Below are 19,958 nucleotides of genomic sequence, written 5' to 3' on the forward strand. Positions count from 1 at the left end.
TTCGGAACGCGAGCGAATGAGCGCGCGAACGGGTTTTCGCAGTGGTGGGGTTAGCTCGCACGCGCGGCTTTAGTCTTTCTTTTCTTGTTGTCTCGCGTTCGTTTCTCCGACTGGCCCCGTCTTTCCACTTGTTCCGCTTTGACCTCTGATGACTGGCCGCGGAACTGCGCCGCCGGCCTCTCTCTCTCTCTTGTATCCTTATTTTGTTGAACATTTTTCGGCGCGCTGTTGCTTTTCGTTTCCTCTCGGTCGTGTCTTTTTTTTTTTTTTTTTTCTTCTTCTTTCTTTGCGCTTCTCCCCTTCGCGAGCCTTCGTTGCTCCGCCGCGTCAGTTGCTTTTATTTTCTCCGCCCGGCGCGGCACGTTCTTCTTCCCCCTTCAGTCGCCGCGGTGTAGGCGGGTGTTGGCCAAGGTAGGAAGGAGGCCCGCGTCCAATGTCGTTTGCCCTACCGCTTCCCCCTTCTCTCTGTTAAGCCCACTCGCCTTGCTGCCACTGCGCTTTTGTCGCAACTGTTCGGTTTCCTTTGGTACGCCGGCTGACGCACACAAAGCTCGGCGTCTGCGGCGACGGCAGCGTGAGCGGCTCGCCCCCTGCGCTCTGTGGCGAAGCGGACGCAGTCTCCTCGTCGCAGACCGTCGACAAGAGCGTTTCTTTTTTGTTTTTCGCCGGCAGGGCGCGGCCATGTTGTTCATGCGGCGCTACGTTTGACGCTTGTGCTGTCGGCTATCCTGGGAGCATCTCGGTTCTCTTTTCGACCGCTGTGGTGGTTTCGACTCTGCACGAGCTCGTTGTGTTCTGTGCTTCTTGTGGCAGTGTGCGTGTGACGATACCTCTGGTCAGTGTTGCGGCGGAGTGTTGAGATTTCATTGTCATCTTCTGTGAACCGACGCTGTCAGCTGTTGACCAAGTGCCGAACGAAAGCACCCGCCTCTCGGTAAAAGATCAGTCCGCTGCTGTGCGTTGTCGCCGCCGCATCACCCCTGCTCCGTGTGGCATATGATCGTTCGCGTCTATTTTTAGTGCTGCGGCGGAGAGCGAATCTGCGTGGGATGTTCGTTGCCGGAGCCACCGCGGATGTCGGGATAATCGCCCATCATCGATCCACAGAAGCCTCCATTGCTGTCGCTCCTCATCCCCGCACAACTGCGTCGCTCTTCGGGCGCCGCTCGTCTGCTTCTCTTCGCGTCTCTATCAGTCGCTTTCGTGAGCCTCGCGTCAGCAACTGCAATCGGTGGTCGTTGTCGCGCTTTCGCTCTCGCGGTCACCGATAAAACGCGACCGCCGCGCGTCCAGAGTGCGCGCACGCTTGTTGTGATATACGCGTCAGCTCCACTTGTTGTCGGTGTCGCGGCTGCGCATTCCTCCGGGAGCTGTCGTGCGCGGAGTGGCCTGTCGCTCGGACGCACGCAGTCGTGGTTGTACCGGAACGCACAGCTGGTTCACGCTGTCGTGCCATGGAGTGGCTGTACAAGAACGCCGGCATCGGCCAGCACTCGCTGCAGGAGCCCAACGAAGGCGCCGCCGTGCGAAAGGGTTGCCGAGTGGCTCGCCAGGCCAAGTGAGTCGTCACGCGTAGGGCTTTAGTCGCGCTGCCCTCGCCTTTCTTTTTTTTTTTCTTTCTCGCCTTTGGCTGCCGCGCATATGGCAGTCTGAAACTGGGCGCAGTACTGCTGGAGGGAGGTGACTTTGACATATATGTATGCTTAATGTGCCTTGGAATATGTAGGCAGTTGTCATGATCCCTCGGATAATGAAGTATTTGTACTATTGTGCGCGCGTCTTTGTGTGGTGTTGTGTTAGGAGAGAAAAAGAGAGGCTTAGTAACTCGCTGACGCAGACACCAGAACGATGCTGCTGGAGATAGAGGTCACCATTGAAGAGGGGTCTCCTTGTAGACGTTGCAATGAATTCATTATAATGGCCACACGTGAAACTTATAAGGAAAAAGAAAAAAAAAAACTCGCATTTGTTAGGTCCAACCTCTTATGGTGGTGATGTAATAGAGTGTGGTTTTAGGCCAGTTGGGTTGGTGGGGCATCTTAAGAATAGAAAAGTGCAGAAATGACAGGGCGTGAGTCACGAAATGCCGCCGTAGAGACGTCGATTTCTTTAAAGGGAAGACTTATCGTGTCATTTTTCTTCTGTGCTCCTAGAGCCAAATTGTTTCTTGTTGTTGTTGAATGTCTAATTTGTAAATTATACTTTATTAGGTATGCCTTACTGCTTAATTAAAGCGTGCCGGTACATAGCTCTTTATATTGGCCAGGAGTCTCGGTATCTTTTTACTATGCGCATCACATTGAAAAGCTTGTGCTTTTCAAGGGCTATTACATGAAGATAGGGGGTCAGGTGAAAAGTAAGCAGAAGCGTACAGAAGTGCATTCAGGCACAAACATAAAAGTGGTCTAAGCGAATGAGTGATAATCTCTAGGGATGGCCACCTGTCTACCAAAACAGGATTTTTTCGCTCCTGTTGTATTTGAAATTATTACGTAAAGCCAACTGTTGTCGGCAGGGGCGGCTGGATATCAAGGAATTATGTGTATTGGTTATCGGAGGACATTAAAAACTGAGGCTAATGTTAAAATCCAATGGCAGATTGTGAGCGCTTGGTCGGATCACAAGCGTAGCGCATCGCTCTGGCATAGATCCCGCCCTCCATATTTTTAATCGGAATGCGTTCGCTCCCGCGGGAGCATACTGCCTAGTGGACTTAAGCCAATCGGCGCAGAACTGGTTCTCGTGGCTCCGCCCTCTACATTGGCCGCTGTTGCCTTTGCTCTGCTGGAAGCATATTTTTGCAGCTGTTGTCAATCTTTGCGTTTTTGATACAGCATAATCAAAATTTGGATCGAAGCTAACATGTCTTTGAAGCGGCAGAGCTGCCCTAGCCGAGCTCAGTACGATGGCATCTCAAGCAAAGGGAATGCATGTTTTTCCTACCTGTCATAATTCAGGGGCTTGCTTGCTATAATGCAAATAACGTAAAAAATGCTTAGAAACACTGTTACGTCGGTTGTGATGCAACAATGTATGTGACATACTTTGTAAGGTTAACATGAAAGAAGAGCTTACGACAGGTAAATTATACCCTCTTATGCTGTAGCAGCTTCTTCTCTGACCGGTAGCCACTGCTCGTTTATACAGCGTCGCTGTAACGGCTGCCCATTGCGATAGGCCTGATTGTTGTCTGCTGATTGTCTGCTCATTGGTCGATTTCGATGCATTCCGCCGCATAAGATTTTTCAACGCAAGGCTTTCGCTTGGAGGTCGGCAAGGAGCGTGGCTCTGCTTTCATGTCATCCACAGCTGCTCGGACCACCGTGCAGCAACAAGAAGCAAGTCTGCGCTGGTCGTGGCAGGGAGCAAAAGTGGAAACATTGTTAGGATTGTTAGCTCTCACTACCGGCAGGTGCTTTTAGGGCACTTGTTTTTGCACTGTCAGTTTCAGAGAAGGACTGTACCTTTATGTCGCTCAACCTAATGTCTCTGCTGTGCAGGATAGCTGATCCTCAGTACCAGGATCTTTTTTCCATAGGCACTCCCTGGCCACTGCTTATGTGATACGAGGCATGCAATGTTGTGAAAGCTTTCGGGCTCCTGCGAAAGCAAGCAGTAGTGCTTGTTGATATTGAAACCCGCTGTGAGCATTATTACGTACACTTCTTTCTTTTTCACTTTTCTGGGGCTATTAAATGGAGAGAGAGGGAAAAGAGGGGGCTAGATGAAAAGCAAGCAGAAGCATACACAAGTCCATTCAGGCATGCACGGGCGCGCCGCACACACACACACACACACACACACACACACACACACACACACACACACACACACAGGGTTTACATGAGACAGACAAAGTCTGGTCGGGGAGGCCTGTCGGGCTAAAAACCGGCTATCGGGCTCATGTATACGGTAGGGGGTCGAGCTAAACGACCGTCGGGTCGGGTCCCGCCAGCCTGACTGGAGGGGGTGGGTTGGGTCAACCCTACCCGATGGGCAAGAGGCATGTATACGCTGACGCGTCGGGCAGGCACCTCCTCTCTTGCCTCCTTGCTGGTCAGGGACGGGACCATGAGCTGTTCGTCTGAGCATTCCTCCTTTTCCTCCTCTCCCGCCTGCGCCTGGTTCTCTTGCTGGATGCACGGTGTAGCAGCGATCTTTGCCCGACAGAAACGAGCTCATGTAAACACGGACGGGTCGAGCTGGCTCAGCTCGACAACTGGCTCCCCCTTACCTGACCCGCTTGCGTCGGCCTCATGTATACAAGGCTACACACAGACACCATAGCCTCCTTTATACTCTCTGTGCCTGTCAGCGCGCCGCGCGAACAATAGAACGGCGCTGTCGAGTAAAGTTGCGCGGCGCTGCCGCTCCCCTCGCTGAGGGCGCCACTGACGTAGGGGTCAAGGCGCACGGGTACGAACGTCGGCGCGGGGCGGGTGCGCTGTTATTCGCTAGCGGGATGACTGTTCCTAAGCATGAATCGTGAATGATTTTGGACGGCCTAAAGTATAGACGCAACAACTTTTCACTTAGTCCGCGACGGCGAATTGGTGTCCAAACCCACACTTGGTCTCCTGGGTAGTACTCTGCGTGGCGTTGTCGTAAGTTGTATCGTCGGCTGTCAATGCGCTGTTGGTCTTTAATACGTAGCCGTGCGAGTCATCGGGCTTCCTCTGCACGCTGCAAGTAGGCGGCGACGTCAAAGTTGTCCTCGTTGGTTACGTGCAGCAGCATTGCGTCGAGCGTCGTCGTGGGCTCCCTGCCGTACACAAGCTTGAACGGGGTCACTCTGGTCGTCTCCTGGACTGCCGTGTTATACGCGACGATCACGTACAGCAAGATGGTGTCCCAGGTCTTGTGTTCAGCTTCGACGTACATGGCGATCATGTCCGCGATCGTTTTGTTCAGGTGCTCCGTAAGGCCATTGGTCTGGGGAAGGCACGCAGTTGTTCGTCGATGGCTTGTATGACTATTCTAGGATGGCTTGCGTCAACTCTGCCGTAAATGCCATTCCCCTGTCCGTGATGAGCACTTCTGGGGCGCCGTGTTGCAAGAAAATTTCTTCGACAAAAACTTTGGCAACTTCTGCCGCAGTACCATTGGGCAGTGCTTTTGCTTCGGCGTAACGAGTAAGGTAGTCAGTGGCCATGATGATCCACTTGTTACCCATAGACGAAGCTGGAAAGGGGCCGAGGAGATCCATCCCAATTTGTTGAAAGGGCAGGTCTGGGGGCGGAATTGGGTTTAGTAGTCCTTGCTGGTCTGATAGGCGGTGTCTTGCGACGTTGGCACTCACGACATGTCTTCACATAGTGGGCAACTTCGGCAGGCAGTCGCGGCCAGTAGTACTTCTCCTGGATTCAACGCAACGTGCTTGCAAATCCGATATGGCCTGCTGTGGGCTCATCGTGCAACGCCTGCAGAATTTCTTGCCAAAGGGTTTTAGGCACTACGAGAACCTGCGCGGTCTTGTTGGGTGCGAAGTTCTTCACGAGGAGGCCATTGCTTAACGCGAATGAAGATAAATGTCGCCTGAACACACCAGGAGGGGAAGCGGTCTTTCTTTCCAAGTAATCGGCTAGTGCTTTCAGCTCAAGGTCTGATTGCTGTTGTTCTGCGAAACTGCTGGCGCCTACCGGTCCCAAAAAGGCGTCGTCGTCATCGTCTTTCGGGGGAGCGTCGACGGGAGCGCGGGATAAGCAGTCTGCGTCGGAATGCTTCCGGTCCGACTTATAAACTACAGTTAAGTCAAATTCTTGAGTCGTAGGCTCCATCTGGCAAGGCGGCCGGAGGGATCTTTCAAATTAGCCAGCCAATAGAGCGCATGTGGTCGCTTACCACCTTGAATGGTCGGACGTGTAGGTATGGGCGAAACGTAGACGTGGCCCAGATGATCGCGAGGCACTGCTTCTCTGTTGATGAGTAATTGACTTCGGCTTTTGTGAGGGGTACCTGCTAGCGTAGACTATTTATTTCTCCTGTTCGGCCCTCTTCTGGACGACAACAGCTCCTAGGCCCACACTGCTCGCGTCGGTGTGAATTTCGGCCTCGGCGTTTTCATCAAAGTGGCCAAGTACAGAAGGGCACTGCAGGCGGCGCTTAAGTTCGTCGAAGGCTTCCCCTTGCGGCGCTTCCCATTTAAAAGGTACGTCAGCCTTTGTAAGCTGCGTCAACGGTTCGGCGATGTGCGAAAAGTTTCTGACAAATCGTCGATAATAAGCGCACAACCCAAGGAATCGGCGCACAGCTTTCTTGTCGACAGGCGGTGGGAATTGTGCGATTGCAGCTGTTTTCTCCGGGTCTGGGCGAACACCATCCTTACTAACGATGTGACCTAGGAACCGCAGTTCTTGGTAGGCGAAGTGGCACTTCTCTGCTTTTAGCGTTAGTCCCAATGACTTGATGGCTTCCAGCACTGTCTGCAGTCGTTTTAGGTGGTCTTCAAAGTTTGACGAGAAGACAACAACGTCGTCCAAATATGCCAAACAAATTTGCCACTTCAAGCCTGCGAGGACAGTGTCCATTACTCGTTGAAACCTGGCTGGTGCGGAGCAGAGGCCAAATGGCATCACCTTGAACTCATAAAGGCCGTCCGGTGTGATGAATGCGGTCTTCTCGCGATCTCTTTCGTCGACCTCAATTTGCCAATATCCGCTCTTCAGGTCCATCGATGAGAAGTACCTTGCACTGCAGAGCCGGTCGAGAGTGTCGTCGATGCGGGGAAGCGGGTAGACATCCTTCTTCGTTATGCTATTCAAGCGGCGGTAATCAACGCAGAAGCGAAGTGTGCTGTCTTTCTTCTTGACCAAAACGACTGGTGCCGCCCAGGGGCTGTTCGATGGCTGGATTACGTCATCATGCAGCATTTCCTCAACTTGATCGCGAATGGCCTGGCGTTCTCGCGGCGATATACGATAAGGGCTTTGGCGCAGAGGTCGGGCGTGTTCGTCCGTTATAATGCGGTGCTTGGCCAGTGGCGTTTGTCGTACCTTCAATGATGACGAGAAGCTTTCCCTGTAGCTTCGAAGAAGACTGAGAATCTGGTCTATCCTGCTGTGGGTCAATGCCTGGTTGTTGTCAAATGCAGGCTGACAGAATTGGTCTGGTGCGTCTTCCAGGGGTTGGTCGCGGAGGGCGAATAATCTTTGAGGTCCGCTAATTCGTCGAAAAAAGCAATTGTCGTGCCCTTGTTGAGATGCCGGTATTCTTCGGTGAAGTTTGTTACCAGCACCTGAGCTTGACCTCTCCGGAATTTCGCGATGCCGACACCTTGTTCCAAGAGCAATTGGATATTTCCTTCGACGATGCCTTCAGTGGTTTCGATGTTTGCGCTACCTGCGCCGACTGCGACGCTTGATTGGGGCGGCACAGTCAATTCCTTGTCGAGGACGTTTAGAGCGACATGTTGTGTCGAAGTCGTCGTAGCAGGTATGGCTTTGTCGGCAGAGAGCTTGATGAGCTTGGATCGGAGGTCGATGATAGCCCTATGCTCATTTAGGAAGTCCATGCCTAAAATCACTTCGCGGGAGCACTGCTGCGAGACCACAAAGCTGGTGGGTGAGTACGCCCATTTATGGTTATTCTTGCAGTACATCGTCCCAATGGAGTAATCTGGTTGCCACCTGCGGTGCGAATCAGCGGACAATCCCAGGCGGTCGTAACTTTCCTGAGCTGGGAGGCTAACGGTCCACTGATGACTGAATAGTCAGCTCCGGTGTCTACTATGGCAGTGAATATGCGACCATTGACATCAATTTCAAGGTCACTTGTTCGTGTCTTCGCATTGCACGTGTGCCTTGGTGTCCGATCTCGGCTCCGTCGTTTCTTCAGGTCATGGCCGGGCCATACCGTTGTTACTTCGCTGGGCGGCGGTGTCGGCTTGCACTCTGGCACTCTGGTCGTGTTGTCGATGTCGTCGTGTGGAGTGGCGATGAAATGGCTGCGTCGTTAGTAGTCGGCGGCGGCGGAGGATGTTCGTCTTTTCGCCGTTGAGCAACCTCACCTCCAAAGGTTGCTGCCTCTAGTTTCCCCTACGGGGGCTAGGAGACCGTCCTTGCAAGTAACCACGGCCCGGTGACGCAAATCGGGCATTGTACGGGCATTGTACAGACGCCTTTGCAATGAGTGCTCTCCGCTGCGCAGTAAGTCATTGATTTCCTGTGGTCGCTCGCCAGGACGGGGTCGTGGGGCTTCGACAGCGGAACCACAGAGGCCGATCTGCCTGTACGGGCAGTGACGGAGGATGTGTCCTGCTTCACCACAATGGAAGCAGAGCGGGGTCGGTTGTTAGACGTCCTCCAGGCGTCTCATTTCCTGGGGCTTGGAGATCGTTGGTAGACTTGGCGGGCGGGGGCCATGGGGCGGCTTTCGGGGGCAGGATGGTAGCGACAAGGGCTTGGGAGGTTGCGTCGGGGTGCAAGACGACGTAATGCAGCAGCATAGCTCATCGTTGTTGCCTCTTGTGCTGGAACTGTCGCAGCCGTCGCCTTAGGAACGCCCAGCGCCTGCTGGACTTTTTCACGGACGATGTCCGCGAGCGTCATTACCTGGGGTTGTTGCAATGATGGCAGCCATCGGCAGAGCTCCTTTCGCACAATCTCCCGGATGAGGTCCCGAAGGTTCTCTCCGCTTGCAGATGCGCTCGGGTAGTGGCTTGAGTAGTCTGGTTGAAGTGGTTGCTCGTAGTGGCGCGTCCGGGTGTCCAACGTCTTCTCGTTGGCCGATGCTTCACTTTCAAATTCTTCCACAGTTTTTGGCCCGTTCCGGACAAGCCCTGCAAAAGGCGACTCTTTAACGCCTCACATTAAGAATTTCACTCTCTCACCTTCGGTCATGTTAAGGTCGGCGCGGCGAAACAGGCGCTTCATCTCATCTACGTAGACCAGGACGGGCTCGTTTGGTAGTTGAATTCTTGATTGGAGGAGGGCCTGAACTCTTTCTTTTCGGACAGAGCTTGCAAAGGCTATCAAAAACTGTGCTTCGAATATCTCCCTGTCCTTGAAAGAAGTCTCGTGATTTTTGAACCAAACTCGGGCATGTCCTTGAAGAACAAAGTAGACTTGCCTGAGTTTCGTATTGTCGTTCCAGCCATTGAATTCTGCCACACGGTCGAAAAGGCCCATATCCAGTCTCCCGCATCTTCATCCGGTTGTCCATGGAAGCAGGGGGGCTTACGGGGTTGGACGAAAACAACCGGTGCTGTAGGCTGGGCCATTGTCAGCGTCAATGCCTTCCAAGATCAAATGGGGTCCGGCAGCAGACCGTGTTCAGGTTGGAGCCCTTGAAGCCGGCAACTGGTTCGGTAGCCTGTTGGCTGGTCCTCCAGAGTAACAGGAACAAGGCTGGGGTCTTCGATTGAAAGATCAAAGGCAGTACCTCCACCAGATGTCACGTGGTGGTGACAAGGTCAATGACACAAATGAAGAGTCTGTGATCGCACTGAAGAAACTTATTGGGCTGACTTGTGCCCGCAAAAGAACTAAGCAACTCTGCGGCGGCGATAGCAACAAACGTGCTATTCGATAGTCGAACAAAGAATGCCCTTCACACTCGTCAATGCTCAATTTAAAGGCTGCTCAGAACAATCTAGATAATGTTGCAACTGCTACAAGCACAAGCTGGAACATTGTAGAAAGACACGAGTGGCCGGAATCTTCGTGACAGATCTCGGTGCATCTTGCGCTACAACGAAACTGATAAAGGTGCGTCTCGCGACATCAAGCATTAACAAACGAATACAGAACTGATACACGATCCAGAGTCAGAGTGATAAGGCCGCATGCCAGCAGCTGTTAAAAAACAACAAATACAGTTTTGAAGGTTTCGCGGGAGTATAAAGGAGGCTACGCACACACACACAGCCCCGCCGGGGTGGCGCAGCGGGCCTCGGCGGCTGCGTTTCGATGGAAGCGAAATGGAGTGACGTACATGTGCTGTGCGATGTCAGTGCACGTTAAAGAATCCCAGGTTGTCAAAATTTCCGGAGTCCTCTACTACAGCGTTTCTCGTAGCCTTAGTCTCTTTGGGACGTTAAACCCCACAAACCAAAAACACACACACACAAAGACAGGGAATGAGTCAGAAGCTCCAGCCTTACACCTGCACTAATTAGGTCATGGCCATTTGCACCCTGCTAGGCAAAATGTGAAGTTTCACCCTGAATAGTAGATATAGCTTATAGACAAGCGTCAGCCTGTGACGTCAGCGGACATGCGGTGGCACTGGCGACAGCAGTGACTTTCGGGGTGTAGGCAAAAGCTTGGGTCGCCTGCATTGGATGTGCAGCGCTTGCAGTGTTTTCGGGCATAATTCCCGATATTCCTGCAAGCTGTGGTGCGGTTGGTTGCTCCACAAGGCACAAAAAAGAAAATGGCATATGTTTTTATGCTTTTTGCGGTCGGATAAAGACGAGAGAGAAGGGCAACGGCGTTGAGCGCGGCAGTAGACCCTTCGGCAATGGAATGTCTTCGAGGTTAACTTGCGTTGCACTTCTGCACTGAAACTTTAATCAGTTCGTTTTCAACTCTTTAATTGTCAAGACTGCTTTTCAGCCTCACCACGAATAGCGCAATAACAAACGCCTGCAGTTCGTGCACATTTTGTTGTACATACTATATCAAGTCATAAGAAGAGCGCTAGCTGCGAGATCCATTCACCTGTGGCCGTGCATATGCTCGTGCAGAAAAGGATACAAAAGCTGCTGCGAAGGTAATTGATGTTACTTTGAGTGATGGCTCCTGCGCTATATTGCCAAAACAGGCCCGAACTTGTGAAACAGCTTTTCTCTGATATCACTTTCGCGAGTTTCAACGAGTGACTCTTCATCACCGGCCCTAGAAAGCGAGTAAACATTGTTGGGATCCGGGCAGTCACGCAGCGTTATTTCTCAGATTACCAAACTTTCTTTTTGAAGGTCACTAAGATTTTGATGAACGAATTAAATATCCTTGTACAACTCTGATTAAGCCGAATATATTTAAGTATGGTATTTATGGCACACATGGAGCTTATTGTCCCAAAGTGGAATCGGCTATGAAGTTGAAAAATAAGGAGAATAAGATGACGCGCTTTTCAATAAAACGTTTCCAAGAATATTAAAAACGCTTAGCAGATTGCGCAAATGTTGCTGCAAACGATCGTGGTGAATGGTGAATTTGTGCTCATGCACCTCTGCTAAAGAGCAAAGCGAACAAAATGAGAGCATTCTTACGGACCTTCACGTATATATTTACCTGTGGATGACTGTGCCTACGTCTGAACGACGAAACAGGTGTCAGACGTCTTTTTATGGAGCAGTATAAAACAATTAGCAGCGCGCACTAGAAGAATGTTAACAAGAGCGAAAAGATTCATTTTTTATTCAGTGAAATTCTTACTTAAGTTGCCAGTACACTGAGCTAGAAATATGATTTCTAGTTCACTATAGTTATTGGTAATATTTTTATTTAGAGTGAAGGTGCTTAGAGCAGCAGAAAACACATCAAAAGAGTCCTCATATGAAAAAAAAATAAAAAAGACACACTTCCAGTCATTCATTCGTCGTCCTCCTGGCTTGCGCTAGCAATAGGCTTTGGAGTTGAACAATTTTAGCTATTAGTTTTTTATATACATTACACTTTCTAATTTTTATTTAACTTAATCAGTCACTATATATGTGTACACAGTCGCCCACGTACGTAGCTGCGTGCTGCTGAGGCCACTGAGAAAGAAGGCAATGCAGCGCTCTTTGCCAGGTAATTCCAGAAGTAATCAGCTGATATAGTGCTGAACTACTCGCCAGGCATTAACAAAACTATTTCTACGCACGAGCGACGCCTACGCTTCAGAATATTCGCACGCGCGAGCTGGTTTTGAAGGCAACGTCGCTTGGCGCAGTTTAGGCAAGCTGCGTTTCTGCCTACACCTCATGTCGCTGCCGATCGCAGCGCCACCTTTGTTTACAAACATGACGCTTGTCTATATGCTTGTTGCGAGTTTGCTATTTGGCAAGCTAGGCTGGTTTCAATGCTTTTATGCGACACTATGGGATTTCCAACAGCCACCATGATATGATTGCGGTCGCTGTCCGCTGCTCACCGGCAGCGAGCATTAGCTGGCTCACGTAAGCAAGCGCTCTGGCTGTCCTTTGTGGGATGATAAAAAGTAACCAAGTAATTGTGTGTCGTGTCTGATTTGGTTCATTCGGAGCGTTGTGATGCTGAGGAAGTGCGAGGAGCAAGTTTGCTGAGGAGGAGCAAGTTTGCTTAGCATAACTTGCTCAACGCTCCATTCTGGCTGCCACTGTGAAGCTGCACTCTTCATTAGAATAACTTACGCGTTTAATGCCAGCATGAAGTTCCTATAACTGTCACAATCGGACAAATGCTTGTATTTTATGCTGTTTAGGCATATCGGAAAAAAAAAAAAGGAAAAAATTTGTGTGGCACTTTGGACCACTAAAGTGCAATAAGGCAAAAGCCTCTGTTTGAAACTTTGCTGATACCTGGTTTTACTGCCTCTGCTTCTGTAGGCTGTGTGGTGCGGCGTTCATGGAAGCGCGAAATGGAAGTGGATCGGTATGACACGATAGGATAAGCTACCAGCCAAAGCCCCGCTTTAACAGAGCCTTATGAATGTGCCTACGGCAGTCGCGATAAAACATGCTAAATATTACAGTCTAGCGCACATAGCCGCCTGTAATATCTGCACTACTCGGCCCTTTGCACATAAAGAAAACAAACGACAAAAATACATCGCGATTTGGTCCCATTGCACACAAACCAAACACTCACCAAACATGCTCATTGCGGCGATCACTGGTATGTTACAGGCTTGGTGCAAACTCCAGTAGGTACTTTTCATAATGCACATTTCCTTTAGATGCATACATACATGTAACGAAGTGTTTTTTTGCACAGTCGAGAGTACGCAGTCGGTTGCTAAGGTCGCCCATTCACATCTTGACGCTTAGTAGCCCTAATTCAGGCTTCACATTGTTGTTGGTCGCGGCTTGGCAAAGGGAACCTGAAATTCCGCGCCTTGCATCCCGGCACGCCTCGAGAGTGGCAACCGTACGCGGCAGGTGTGGTTGGCATCGCTTTGCCAAGCCTATGATGGTCACCGTGTCGTCGGCCGCCGCGCACTGGCGGTGCCGAGAAACGCTGTCGACGCTGTCCAATGTGTTTCCATCAGTTGCCGCTGGGACTCCGCGCATGCGCAGAAAACTCGCACAAAAGGCGAATTGCTCTGTGCATTTCAGAAGTGAACTTTAAGCAGATTTCTAGCTCTCAGTTTTTGTTGATCATCTGGTTTTGGTTTTCACTGCCAGTTAATTGAGGATTTCGGTAATACTGAATTGTAACTTTCAAGCAGGTGCATGACCACACAAAACCTCCATTCTACTATATGAAAGTACAGATAAGGGTTGACATATTTCTGATGGTCTCCCAGACCAGTTTTCACTGGTGTGCATTTGGTGCAAGCAGCCATTAAAAGCCGTGCAGAGAGGTGCATGATTTCTTGTGTACTTCCTTAGCAGCACTGTTTTTTGGTTTTCGATACTCGTTCTTTACTGTCTAGCAAAATTGGTTCTGTAAAGGCGGTATATGGCTGCCAAAGGAAAGAAAGCTTGTGTGACAGTTACTTGTCAGAGATGTAGGGCCCTGATTTGACATGTGTAGACACCGCAATGTTTTTATTGGCACCTCTTAAACATTCTGCACCAGCATCCTTAGCTTCCTCACTCACAGAATAGGAGCACGTGTCTGCTCTGTAGTTATTCAATTTGAGGTCTCCTGAAAGGAGTTTGAAACCGGTTAGTGAAAATATCACAAAGCGAAGCTTAGCTGATTGCTTCTGTGCCTGTGGTCTCGTCCATGAGGCAACATGTGGCTGGCTACGAAAGGCCCTGTGCAGCACAAAAATATATTTCTGTACTTCTTTTATCTGTAATGTGTGGCACACTGTAACTGGGTGTCAGTGATGGCAGGTAAAGTGAGTTGTGAAGTGCCATTAGCGCCTCGGCCAGCTTCCTCTGTAAGGTGCGGCTAACTCGTTATGTTCTGTGTTGCTACCACATTTCCGCTGCTTCCGCTTCTGCCACTGTGCGTGCACATCCTTTGTTTGTCTGTCTGTGCATATGTCTGCATGTGTGCGTGTCTCTTGTGCACGTCTCGATGCAGGAACCAGAACCCCGACTGCAGTGACACCCCGTTGCTGCAGCAGCACGACCGGCCGTTCAGCCCTGAGCGAGAAGAGGACGGCTGGAACTGGTCAGGCGGCAACGGTGGCTCTAGGTGCGCTGCTGCTGCCGCTGCTGTTCATGCTGTGCTCTCTTTCCTCTACATTGATTCTAGTTTTCGCAGCAGGTTTCATGTGCATTTCTGCATGAATATTAACACCGCTTGCATTGCCCCCACACCTGTCACTGTCTGCGCCTGTCTGTTTATGTCTATATTTTGTTGCTCACTCACTGCTGTCCTGTAGTTAAGGGGGGATGCCGGGTTAAAATAATTTTCATCAAACGAACAAGTTTTTAAGTTGTTCTTTTGGATTATGCATGTACCAAACTTTGCACAAAGTTTGGTTGTCATCAGCGCAGTAAAAAAATTTAAAATAATTTTTTTGCGAAATGGGGTGTACTCAACACCTCCACCACGCTGATTCCAAGACGCGGCCGCAGAGCAGACAACAAAATGAATTCTCAGTGAATCTGCAAGTTAGAATGCTTGTTTTTCATGCCCTAGCAAAAAAAGGATGTGCTATGGAGAATACAGCATACGTTAAAAATAAAGGGAAGCAAATTTTGGGCCATGGCAACAGCGGATTGGCTGGTAGACCAAAACAGAAGCTTGGATTGAGAAAAACAACACGTAACCGTCGAACGTTGTTTTCACACCACTGGGAGCCTGGCTAACCAAAGTGCTCGAAAAGCTGGAGATTGAAATATAGAGCCTAGATGAAGAGGCATGCCCAGCAAGCAACCAAGGAAAATATTTCAGCTATCACCACAGAGCAAGGTTGACAACTGGGCGAGTTGGTAAGCATTCATAGCCAAAAGACAAGACACAGAGAATAGAAGCGAACAAGACGAGGCTGGGCTAACAACTGAAGATTTATTGAAGGAAAGAAGACAACGAATGCTCGCACTGAGATGCGCGCGCACAATACCCAAACCAGTGAAAGGGCAGAAAGAATTCAGTCGTGGCCTAACTATCGATTTATCTAACAGCAAATTTCTTACTATGGAGGTTAACAGATGCCTTAACCACACACGTGTCCTTTGCCTTGGCAATGTCATCATCATCATGAGCCCGACTATACCCACTGCAGGGCGAAGGCCTCTCCCATATTTCTCCACTTAACCTGGTTCTGTGCTAGCTGCATCCACTTGACCCCTGTGAACTTCTTAACCTCATCCGCCCACCTAACTTTCTGCCGCCCCCTGCTACGCTTTCCTTCCCTTGGCAATGTAAAATGCCTCAACTATCTCCCGACAGATTTGTTTTTCATTTCCGTAAACTACACCTGTGTAGCTGACATCAGGCGTTCAAAGAGACGGGTCATCCTCTGATTTACATTCCTGAGATTGCACGTGTAATGCCAGATTATAATTCGCCTTCCCTCCCAGAGAGTTAAAGGGCTCCGCCAGGCACACATTAAGACATCTGCCTGTCTGCCCGTAGTAGCATCGACCGCAATTCAGCAGAATGCGATAAACCACATTCTTTCTACTGGTAATGAGCCTTGTCTTATGTGTCACTGTGCACTGAAAATGATTACCAGATATACTGTTGAGCCTCCTTTTAACGCTGGCGCACAACCTTCCATCTTGTTTTTAGCTGTGAAGACGCCAGTGTCATACTTTGCCGCAAGTTTCTGTAGTGGGTGCGAAACGCCGTGGAGGTAAAGTATGGCAGTTTGCCGCGGCACCATGTCATCTTCTCAGGCATGTCAAAACACGTTCTGACAGGCGGGCGAGATGGGCAGTTGGAAAGCTTCGAACAGCTTTGAAATTTGCTGTGAGAATACGTCCTCAATGCAGTGATGGCATGTCTTATGTAAAGTGGACTTGATACATGTGACTGCCTACCCATCCTTTACCAACCTCGAGTGGTAAGACTCAGCTAAAAAGAGGCTTCCCTGACCTGGGGCTGTAGCCCCAACACACGTGATCGTCTCGAAAGCACAGGTCCAAATCGAGAAACTGTGAATGATGTTTTTCAGGAAATTCACATGTAAAAGACAGGTCTTGACCATACTCCTTGAACATTTCTAAAACATCTTGCGCCAGCCTATTAGAGCCATCCTTGCCTAAGAAAAATAAGTAGTCATCAACATAGCGAAACACTGCTATACCTAAGGCTTTCAAACCTGGCTGCAATGTGGTGTCAACTTTAGATAGGAATATGTCACTGAGCAAAGGCGCGACCTGTGACCCTATGCATACGCCTGACCTCTAGATGTCCATGCTGCCTTGGCAACAGTCAAAAGTGGAGTCAAAAGTAAAAGGACAACAGCTCCATGAAGCTAGCAACCGAAATTCCGCAAACCGAAATTTTTTTTTCTTCTTGAACCAACATTTTTGGTTCATGGCCCCTTTTCCCAAGCACTTCACCCCAGAAGAGCCAAGCACCAGGCCGAGGGAAATCTTGTACCCATTGGAAACCAGTGGGTACCCGGCGGCACTGGGGATCGAACCATTAAAAGCCAGTTCAATCTTCTGTTGTTAATCCAGCCTCGTCTTGTACGCTTCTATTCTCTGTGTCTTGTCTTTTGGCTGGCTTCAAATGAACGCCACAGAGCAGCGTTGTATTGAAAAGGATGGCACAAAGTATCCAATAGGCCATAATTTAGGTCCTCAATTTGAATAGCATGTTCTGAAATCTTGAACTCATTTTTCCCAGTTTGAACTTTTTGCAAGAACACAGTTGTGAAAACTACCATTACAAAGCTGTTTTGCCAAAGCCTGCTTTCAAGGGGATTTTTGCACTAAAATTTTATTGACTAAAATTTTATTGGGAACAAGATAAAATACTTTTTGGATTCCTAATTATTCTCTGAGAATAAAAAGAAATACAAAATATGTTACAAATAATACACCAGAAAAAAATGAGGTTTGTTTCTGAAGTGCTCAGATTTTTGCAAAAACTGTCATAACATACCCGCTATAGGCTTTCCCCTGCAGAATTCCGCCCAATCATTGTTCTTAGATATAGTTGATTTTCTCGTGCCTTCTTGGAATTTTAATATTTTCCAGCAACAAAAGACAAAGTTGTGGTGGCTGGAAAAGACAGAATTTTAAAATTTTGTTGCTGTTTGATTCAAACTTGTGACGTATGCAGTGATAAGGACTGATTGTCACAGTTTTGAAATGAATGGTGTAGCCTAGCATTCAGAATCTAAGCTGGTATTCAGTGTCAGCAGTGGTAGCAGTGTCAGTCAGTACCTGTTATGTACACCCTTTGTCAAAAGTTTAAAGCCCAGGTGGTCTACTTCTGAGCCATACTAATGTGTTCCCAAGTTTTAAAGAAGGCATAATATATGGTTTGAAAGCAAACTCTCTGGGCTCTAAACTTTGGGCAAAGGGTGTACACTTGCAATCCAGTCTGACCTTTTATCCATTTTTGGAGATGTAGCCTAATTGTAACTAATAATGCATTGTGCTGTTATAATGATTCAAAAATCATTCAAATGCCTTCAGCTCTCTTTTTGGTTTTTTTGTTCAGAAAGTGAAGATTTTGCTCATCAGTACGGATGAGAGAGAAGTATGTGGATCACTTTGCTGTGAAGTATCATTGTTCCTTAGGTCTCCTTCCTTAAAGGGGTAATAACAAATAAGTTGGTTTACAGGAAAGGAAAGACACTGTATCTGTCACATTTTTTTCTGTGGACACCTGAACTGCACCATAGGGGTGGGGAGGAAGGTGGGAGTGGCAGTGGAAAGAGAGAAAGAGGCTCCATAGTGGAAGGCTGCGGAGTAATTTCGACGACCTGGGGATCTTTAACATACACTGACATCGCACAGCACATGGATGCCTCTCCGTTTCGACTTATCGAAACGCAGCCACCGGCGGTCGGGATCAAACCCAGGTTCTCCAGCACAGTGGTCGGGCTTCTTCACCACTGCCCTTAAAGCCCTTAAGTAGAGTCTCAGATTTTGTTTAGTGAAATTTCACTTTGGAACAGTGTGTATGATACCAGTAAATGTGGATCACCACATGAAATTTGCCAGCAATCTGTAAATACCTTGCTATTGAATTTTTACTTGGCAGTTTCAGTTTCCACCTCAGATTGCAACGTCACAAGGCAGTACAAGATCATGTAACGCATCCAAAAGCTTGAATATATTCATTGATTTATAATTTTAAGTCATGCTAAATCTTATGTTATACTGCTCTTGAAGCTGAAATGACAGCGATTAAACAAAAATCTAATATATGACATTTTTTAAGAGATGGGGGGGGGGGGGCTGATGTAATCTTAAACTAATTTCAGATGTCCCAACCTGAAACAGAAACCAAAACTGTGTGGCAGAAAAAATTGAGTTGCATAATATTTACTGAGTGTAGCTAATCGTAGGCATAATTCCAAAGCAGACATATGCTAAGAAACATTTTCTGTCCAACCCCCTTAATGGGTAACTGCCATTTTACAAAATGGTTGCTGACATAACCTGTCTGGTTTTGGCTTGGCACAAAACGCTGTAGAGAAGCCAGATAATACTGGCATACTCTGTACTCTACTATGACATTTATTTTGCTCCCTGTGTCTGCACCCAAACTTACTAATAGGAGAAAAGTCACTCATTGATATTTCTCATGTTTTTTCATTTCAACTGTTTAATTTAAAACCTTGCTCTTGGCGCATGATGGCCTGAGTCGCCTATGTGCCATAAAACTCAACACAACAACAACAACAATTTGCAAGGTGCTGTGTAGGACAGGCCAGTCAAGATAGGACATATCTCACTGTATGTCGGCAAGTTGGTATTTAATGCTTCCCCACAGTTCCTCTGACAAGCATGGAGCTTGTGTTACCACCACCTATGGGCAGGGATATTTACTGTCTGTGTGAGCTGATGGCTTCTAGCAGAATAGTTGTTTCACTTTGAACTGCTTCAGTTTTTATCTTGTTGCCTTACTTAAGGCTCTGACTTCCATGAAAAGCTAAAGGCACACAGATACCATATTGCCCTGAGGGTTTCAAAGTGCCTTGCTCTGAAAGGCTCACCGTGTACAGTGCTATCTGAAGGGTGCTTTTAAACTGGCTAACGAGCGGGCAGCCAGTGTGACTGTATATAAGCGAAGCACTGCGCTTGACACAAAGTAAAGCTTCGCGTCTCTTGGGCAGCACGTTGGCTTGCTTTTGCCCGCCAGCTTGGGCGTCACATCCCAAACATGGGGTATCTTGCATGCTCCCAAGCAGATGGACCGCCTTTGAACTGGTCAGATCTGGATTCAGGCTCGGGTCATGGGCAGCAGAGGTTGTTATGGAGAGGCTGCATGGTGATATGACACTAATATAAGATCAAGTAAGAGAATAAAAAAGAACCCACTATATACGGAAAGGAAAAAATTTCAAACAGCCATTGGAATGGGCATGGTGTGGAATGCTTGCTGCGTGATGACCTTGACTGGCCAGCGTCGGAAACTTGCTGCTGTGGCTTTGGTGTACAGCAGGCAGGACAGTGTAGAAATGCTTTTTCTTTTTTTTTTTTCGTTACTGTGATTGAGTGTAATGTAAAACTAACGACAGCTGTCTCTTGCTCGCCAGAATTAAAGCATGTGTAGTGTATTTTTGCTTTTTTTCATGTGTAGGAATAATTTTGCATGCCACAGGAGTCTGGTTTCATTGTCTGGGATTCGTGCACATAACAGGGGAATTGTGCTGTGAGCTCACCATATATTAGGAATAAAAAAAAGCGGAGGGGGGGGGGGGTTGCCAGAAGGTTAGCACAGAAAGACGTGCTAACCTTC

General features: G+C 48.6%; 1 protein-coding gene across 3 annotated transcripts in view; it reads left to right on the plus strand.

Moving 5' to 3' along the window:
- ArfGAP1 (ADP-ribosylation factor GTPase-activating protein 1) overlaps positions 1 to 19,958 on the plus strand; it is a 99,041-nt gene that overhangs the window by 73,138 nt on the left and 5,945 nt on the right. For 2 of the 3 annotated variants that reach the window (XM_084579455.1, XM_084579456.1), the window contains one exon: positions 14,163 to 14,276. The exons of the other annotated variant lie outside the window; for it this stretch is intronic. In XM_084579455.1, coding sequence (XP_084435581.1) covers positions 14,163 to 14,276 — 114 coding nt within the window. The remainder of the gene's footprint in view (positions 1 to 14,162; positions 14,277 to 19,958) is intronic. 3 annotated transcript variants of the gene reach the window in all.

The sequence above is a fragment of the Amblyomma maculatum genome, chromosome 9, assembly GCF_055883805.1.
Source record: "Amblyomma maculatum isolate TAMU_Amacu chromosome 9, ASM5588380v1, whole genome shotgun sequence".
NCBI classification, from domain to species: domain Eukaryota; kingdom Metazoa; phylum Arthropoda; class Arachnida; order Ixodida; family Ixodidae; genus Amblyomma; species Amblyomma maculatum.